At 42.8% G+C, this 7,233-nt stretch overlaps 1 protein-coding gene across 2 annotated transcripts in view; it reads left to right on the top strand.

Annotated features, from left to right (window-relative positions):
- The first annotated feature begins 3,263 nt into the window (after window positions 1-3,263).
- LHFPL6 (LHFPL tetraspan subfamily member 6) overlaps window positions 3,264-7,233 on the top strand; it is a 230,318-nt gene continuing 226,348 nt past the window's right edge. Inside the window, exons 1-2 of one of the 2 annotated variants that reach the window (XM_019650349.1) lie at window positions 3,264-3,390; window positions 4,855-5,432. In XM_019650349.1, coding sequence (XP_019505894.1) covers window positions 5,048-5,432 — 385 coding nt within the window. In that variant the 5' untranslated portion in view covers window positions 3,264-3,390; window positions 4,855-5,047. Of the gene's footprint in view, window positions 3,391-3,932; window positions 3,983-4,854; window positions 5,433-7,233 lie in introns of those variants that run through there. The other variant, XM_019650350.1, reaches the window with a different exon arrangement.

Below are 7,233 nucleotides of genomic sequence, written 5' to 3'. Positions count from 1 at the left end.
ATATATATATATATATATATATATATATATATATATTTAAAAGGACTGTTTTTTTCTTTATATATGCTTTTCATGAACTCTGGCTTGGTAAGAGTTATTGACACTAAGCTAAGGGTATAGTTTATTATCAGTAGTTGGTAGTCTCTCATTTCTCATATATGTTTTTCGTATCTGGCAAAAAATAATTCTGAATGTAAAACCTAAGAGGGTTTTTCTGAATCGAACCTCTTGAGGACACAAGTAAATACATCCCATTACCCAAGACAATAGTACATTTAGAATTAAAAAACAACTCGAATTATGGAAAAGGTTTTAGACAAATCTGCCATTAATCACTGTCATTTAAATGGTAGACCAGTTGACAGAAGCAAAAAAAAAAAAAAGCTTCAAAAAAATCTTTCCTATTGTTTATTTCATAATTGTTTGGGTTTTTATTTGTAAAAACTTAAGTGGTAAGCAACTTTATTTTGTGAAATTTTTCATAAAATGGATGGGTTTCATAGAGACTGCAAAATACCAAACCAGTGAGTTCTATGAATTCCATAGATAGCAGTGCTTCAGAAATGCGGTCACCATACAGGGTGCTCTGCTATAGGTGGATTCTCTTACTAAAAATGATCCCCCCCAGAGAAGGGTTATGTTTAGCGAAAGTTAGGGTTGTTCCAAAAACAACAGGAAGCTGCTGAACGGCCCAGTCCAGAGGCATCCTGTGTCGCCCCGCCCGCGGCGTGGAGAGAGCGCACATATGGTGCAGCAGCAGGCAGTCCAGCCCCTGCAGCACTTTGGAACTGGTTAAAGGACAGAGTGTCAGCCTTAATTTTGAATCGTCTCACTATGGTTGGTTAGAGGTTAAAATGTCATCTGTCAACTGATAGAACAGCACAAAATGGTACATGAACATCTGCTCCCTAGAGGACGAATAACGAATACTCCAAGGAATCGACGACTCCTGCTTTTCCTGTGGTAACTTGTACGTAAACTTGAATCGCCGCCGTCTCCATATTTTAAGTCATTTTTAAAAACAAGCCTGGGTTGAGTTTTACCCTCAGCTGAGTCTTTAAAAGGCCTGCAGAAAGCCTTTGAGAAATATAACGTATAACGAAAGTGTCAACAGTCGTATGGTATGGAAATGGCGCTGTGAGAAAACAGAGGCTTTGATGTTGTTTGTGTTTGTTGAATATTAAATTATGTGCTTTCAAATACTGTTGTAGTATTTAAGTACTTTAATCGTTTTTAAAAGTTATTATCAAACTTTTTGATGTACGTATGTTAGCAAAATATCTTATTTATGTGCTCTGCAAACAAGACATATAAGAACACAGCAAAGATGACATATGATATCTACCGGGAAGTCCTGTCAACTGGTGCTGGCAGATGTCATGATCAGAATTTTCGATTCCATCTTAGAAAACTGCTGGTGCTGGAATGAGGGGGGCCCGAAGAGAGTCCCAAATTTGTCTTACTCCACATTTATTTTGAATATGAGTCACATATGTGTATACAGTGGGTGCAGAATGCTAATCAGAAGCAAACAACCATCTTTCCAATTTCATCGCTGCTCTGTTCTGAGAAACCAGGGAGACCATCTCTTTGACTAATTGATAGTGAAGTGCTACCCAAGACAAGAATGATGACAGAGTGTTCCTTCGAGCATCCCTCTCCCTGTTTGCTGAAAGCACCCTTGCCTTTCCAGAGTTCCCTCACCGTAGGGTCCCACATGGGCCTGTCACCCGTTTAGGTGAGGGCTCGGGACTTCCCTCACCTCCTCACACCTGACCTGTCACACGATAGGTTATATTCTGCTTTCCTTCACATCCGGGTTCTCTGACAGCTGAGGAATAAGATAAACGGTGAGTGTTGACATATTAATGGCCATGGTGACTTTTCAGTGACAGTGTCTTAACTGAAAAGAGTTGCTTTACTTTTAGGAAATTTAGGCATTTTGGGGGCCAGTTGGGGAGCAGGCAGGGCTCTTTTTGCTCCTCTTTAAATGATGCCTTATGGATTACAAACTACTCTTGTTCCATTCACGTCCCTCTAACCTATGGCATAAGGTCTGGCGAGTTGTCTTGAGATCTAAGTGGTTCTCAATCTTTAACATGCATCAGAATCACTCAAGGACTTTGTAAGACACAGATTTTGGGGACCCACCCAAGAATTTCTGATTCAGAAGGTTCAGTGGGGCTGCGGGCTGATAATTTGCATTTCAAACAAGTTCCCAGATGATGCTGGTTCTGAGACCACTCTTGAGAATCTTGTTCTAAGTTAGCTGTTTCATATTTTTAAAAATGTGACTCCTGGCAGATGGTTTACTTTCAGAACTTCAAGTTTAGTTGTATCATGATCTGATATGAACCTCTCTAATTGGACTATAAAAAGAGCTGCCTCTGTAGTTTGGTATTGGCTTAGCACATCCGTGTTCTATCTTTCCTTGTTTTTTGTCACAGAAAATTGTTTTCCTGGAGTTCTCTCTCTTAATACCTATTATATACATATTATAATTATAGCATACATGTTATGTAATATATACATGTATTGTACATATATTGGGTTGTCGGAAAAATCATGCCGTATTTTGTCTATATTATTCAAAGGTCATTTATATAAAGAACAAAGATCAGTCAATGATATATTGCCCGTTTTGTCTGATAACCTTTTGCCATCTTTCAGTGAGCTTCATAATTCCTTGTTTATAGAAAGACCTGTCTTTATTTGCAAAAACTGAACAAGGTGCTGATTTATAGCCTCATCTGAATTGAATGTTATACCATGCAAGGAGTTTTAAAGAGAGCAAAACAAGTGGAAGTCTGACAGCGCAAGGTCAGGCGAATATGGTGGGTGTGGCAACACATCCCATCCAAGCTCCAATCACTTTTGACTGGTGAGCAAACTTGTGTGTGGTCTTGCATTGTCCTGATGGAACACAGCTCCTTTACAATTAACAAGCTCTGGACATTTCTGGATGATGGATTCGGTCAAACTGTCCAATTGCCGACAGTACACATTCTAATTGATTGTTTGGTTCCTTAGTAGGAGCTCAAAACACATGACACCTTTAAAATCCCACCACACTGAGAGCATAACCTTCCTCTGATGAATGTCTGCTTTCGATGTCGTTTGAGGTGAATCATCACGTCGGGACCAAGACCGTTTGCTCACCACATTGTTGTAAACAATCCACTTCTCATCACCAGTTATCAGTCACTTCAAAAAAGGATCGTTTTCCTCACATTTAATGAGCATATTGCAGATGTTTNGCCGGCGTCTCGGCGGCGGTTGGGGACAGCGGGGAGGACGGTCTCGTCGGCCGCCGATGCTCCGCCCGGGGAAGACCGCAAGTTGTGTGCGCGCCCCGGCCCGGGAGAGGAGGCGCTGCCGCCCGCCAGCCATGTGAGTGCAGCGCTCGCCGGCCCTCGGGCGCGGGCTCCCCCCGGGCTCTGCCCCCGGCGCCGGGGGACTCGTGCCGCCCCGGGCTCCGGACTTCCTGAGCGGGGCCGCGGGCTCGGCTCTCCCGCCCGCCGCGTCTGCGCTCGGCGTGCGCCCCGGGGGTGCCGCCTTCCCAGCCCGGCCCCCTCCCTGCCAGGGCCGCCTGGAAAGCTCCCTCGCGCTCCTTTCGGGTTGAGGGAGCGGAGCCGTCGTCAGGGGTGGGCGTGGGCGTGGGGCTGTTGCAGGGGCTGGTGATGAGGGGTCCTTACCCCCGCTGTAGGCGATGGCCCCCTCCCCCTGTGTCACCCCGCCCCCCACGAGTCGTCCTCAGCCTCACCGCCCAGACAGACAACTTTAGCTGATGGCAGTTGACACGATTAAAAAAAAAAAACATCGTAGCCGGAGCTCCCCCGGAGTGACACACTGCACTGCAAATGGGGCGGTGGTGGAGAGGAACCCTTGGGGCGAGGCTTGGGGAAGGGGAGAGGCAGGGAAGCGGGGGTTCACTCTGGTCCTGGAGAGCTGGAGTTCAGAGGTCTGAGGATGGAACTCGAGGGTGCGTGGGCTCTGAGCTTCTGTCATCATTTCTTTATGGAAAGTGTGGGAAATGGTTCTGGAACTCTTTTTGAAAGGAAGGGGGGGTGGCCGTCAAATGCATGTGGAACTATTTGAATGATTGGGGTTGGATGCAGGGCTCTGGAAAGTACGCATTACTTTTCACATTAGACACTGACAGTCATTGAACTGGAGAGGTGGTTCCAATAGTTTCATTGGAACCAATGGATTAAAACTGCAGACCTGAAAAGAAGTCATACGCTGGCTTTTTCTCGTATGCTCTCGTAGAGGATAGTTTCCACTAAAGGGTACTGGGAGTGCTAATAGCTCCATCCATTCTACGTGTCTCCGCAGTCTGTAATGTTTGTTGAATTTATGGTGCTCTCCAGTTGTGAAAATTATCCTCATTATTTTGTTTGGGCTCAGGCAGGGTGTTAATGCATCTAAAGGGACACAGAAAAGTTATTACAAATTAAGAGCATGAACTTGCAAACCAAGTAGACAAACCATGGAATGGTTCATTTTATTATAATGTTTGGAATTATGTTCACTGCCGATAGAAATGCTGCATAACTTTTAATGTGAGTAAAGGAAGTGACTTCACTGGCAAATAGAAGTCATGCACTTTTTAAGTAAATAGCTGTGAGAGTTAATTTGGGAGCATTTATAGGAGATAAAGACATGACAAAGCTTTGAGAGAGTTTGACAAAACTTGAATTATAGAGAAGTTTATGACGAAAATTAATTCTTCCCACTTTTGAAGTATTGAGGCCAGTTTGAATGTTTATTAATGAAAAGTCATAGGCCAACTGAATTGGTGTTAGCGCTTCGCTAAATACATTTAACTTTTGACGTTTGTGATTGTTTTCCCAGGGACCATTATCCTTGCTACAGAGGATGGGAAGCTGATGCCCAGTAAGACTGGAGATTCGTTCTTTTCATAGACACTCCCCCTCCAGAGCTGTGGACTGCCTGCCTCCTGGGTCCCTGGTGCTTTCAGACCTTCCCTCACCCCTGCCGTCTCAAAACAGTTACTTTGGGTCCTTACTGCCCTACCCGTAAGAAGATGGCATCCAGCCTGACGTGTACCGGGGTGATCTGGGCTCTGCTCTCGTTTCTGTGTGCTGCCACCTCCTGCGTGGGGTTCTTTATGCCTTACTGGCTCTGGGGATCCCAGCTGGGCAAGCCTGTGTCCTTTGGTACGTTCCGGAGGTGCTCATATCCCGTACACGATGAGAGCCGGCAGACGATGGTGATGGTGGAGGAATGTGGGCGCTATGCCTCCTTCCAGGGCATTCCCAGTGCAGAATGGAGGATCTGCACCATCGTGACAGGCCTGGGCTGTGGCCTCCTCCTCCTGGTGGCCCTCACTGCCCTCATGGGTTGCTGTGTGTCGGAGCTCATCTCCAGGACCGTGGGAAGAGTGGCTGGAGGAATTCAGTTTCTGGGAGGTAAGTGACTTGCGACACTTGAGTTGCTTGTCGGAATCCCAAAGCAATATTGAAAATTATGTTCCAGTTGTCTACTGAGATGATTATAATTGACACTTGGAATGCTCTGGAGAAATAGACAAGGAATGGCTTTGGTGATAGATTGCCAAAGTCAAAGATATTTTATTGGAATTGCTTTACAGCTTGGAAAGTTCTCAATTTCTGTATATCCTTAGACACCTATCTATCACTGGCCTGCTGAACACCACCTACGTGAAGCACTAACCTCTGGGTGGTTTATAATGTAGTAGGGGAGACCGTTTGCATTTCATCGCTGCTTGCTCTTTATGTTCAACAGTAAGCAATTAGATTATCTGTGTCTTACTGGAATCCTCAGGTCTGATGATAAAGACTTGGTACAAAAGGTTTTTGATTTAACATTGGCATCATAAGTCTTTAATACTCTGTGGTGGACGTAAAATGGACCCTTGTCCAATCTTAAACTGTGTTTCTAAATAAGTGATTACTGTTTTAAATGAGAGATCAGTTTTACATGAACAACTATGAATTTAGCTATAGGTGTAACTGCCTTGTTAGGATTTAACTTCCCTGGCACTCTTGCTGTGAAAAAAAAAAAAAGAAGAAGAATATTTAATGAATGGTGTGTGCATGTCCCAAATGGACTGGGTAGTCTCACTAACACAAGAAAATACTTGATTTTTACTTGGGTTTCCTCCATCAAGTACTTCTGCAATATCTCTGGTCATATGGTTTTAATTATACTTTATATATTTTCCGCTGCGCCTTTCACCTCCATTTTTCAACCTGAAGGGCTGAACTTGTCTGATTTATAATCCGTTCTGGTGAAATATGACAACCTCTGTAGATAATACAGAGTAAAGGGAAATAGGGAGCCAGGGAAATGTACAGAACATATTTGTAACTTCATTACAAAGCAAAAGTCCGTTTCTCTTCCATGTGGTGCTTTCCTTACAGCCTTTTGTGAAAAACCCAGAAGAAAAAAATTAAAAATGGATAGTTCTGAGACAGTCTCCATATTAAACAAACCCCAACAGATTATTTCAGATGATTTCATATGAAACTTTCAAGTAATGTTTTAAGCAAGAAAATTCTTGGGCTAAAAAAGCAAGTGGCAAAAAAAATCTGTGTTTTGAAATAAGACATAGAGTTGTTTGCAGCTCTTGACTTCCTTACCAGATGTAACTTCGTTCTCATTTGGTTTTTTATTCCTGTGGTTTTGCGTCTCACTCTGCGCTAGGAGGCAATTTGGAGGACCTCACTGTCCTTTCTTTATTGCTCCAGTGTTCAACATTGATCAAAAGTGTTGTACGTGATATGTATATTCATACAGAAATACAGTAGAATTATCAGGAAACAGAGTTCATTGTTGAAAGTTGCAATATAAATCCAGAGTTTGAAAACTTGTTGATTCCACGGATTTTAAGACTAAAACTAATGCCAGGAGTACTTAAATTTTTTTTTGTAAGAATAAACTTGATTTGCTGTTTGTGTTTCACTTGGCTCAGGAAAAGTACTTAAAAGTACTGCTATTATTTGTGGCAGAACAGGAAAATGCTTACAAAGGGAAATCATTTTTTATTGATTGTCTTTAAATGTATAATGAAGGACGACAACAGGAAGTGAATCTGAGACTCATGAGATTTATGCTTCCTTCTCTAAACTATGTATAGATTTCTTGGATTATATAGAGCTAAGTGTTTTACTTTACAGAAAACTCAAGGAGAAAGACTGTTGGGGAAGCTATACATATATATATATATATATATATATATATATATAT

This window comes from Hipposideros armiger, unplaced genomic scaffold, assembly GCF_001890085.2.
Source record: "Hipposideros armiger isolate ML-2016 unplaced genomic scaffold, ASM189008v1 scaffold_139, whole genome shotgun sequence".
NCBI lineage: Eukaryota > Metazoa > Chordata > Mammalia > Chiroptera > Hipposideridae > Hipposideros > Hipposideros armiger.
The sequence above is the reverse complement of the archived record's forward strand: the minus strand, read 5'-3'. Positions and strand labels throughout refer to the sequence as shown.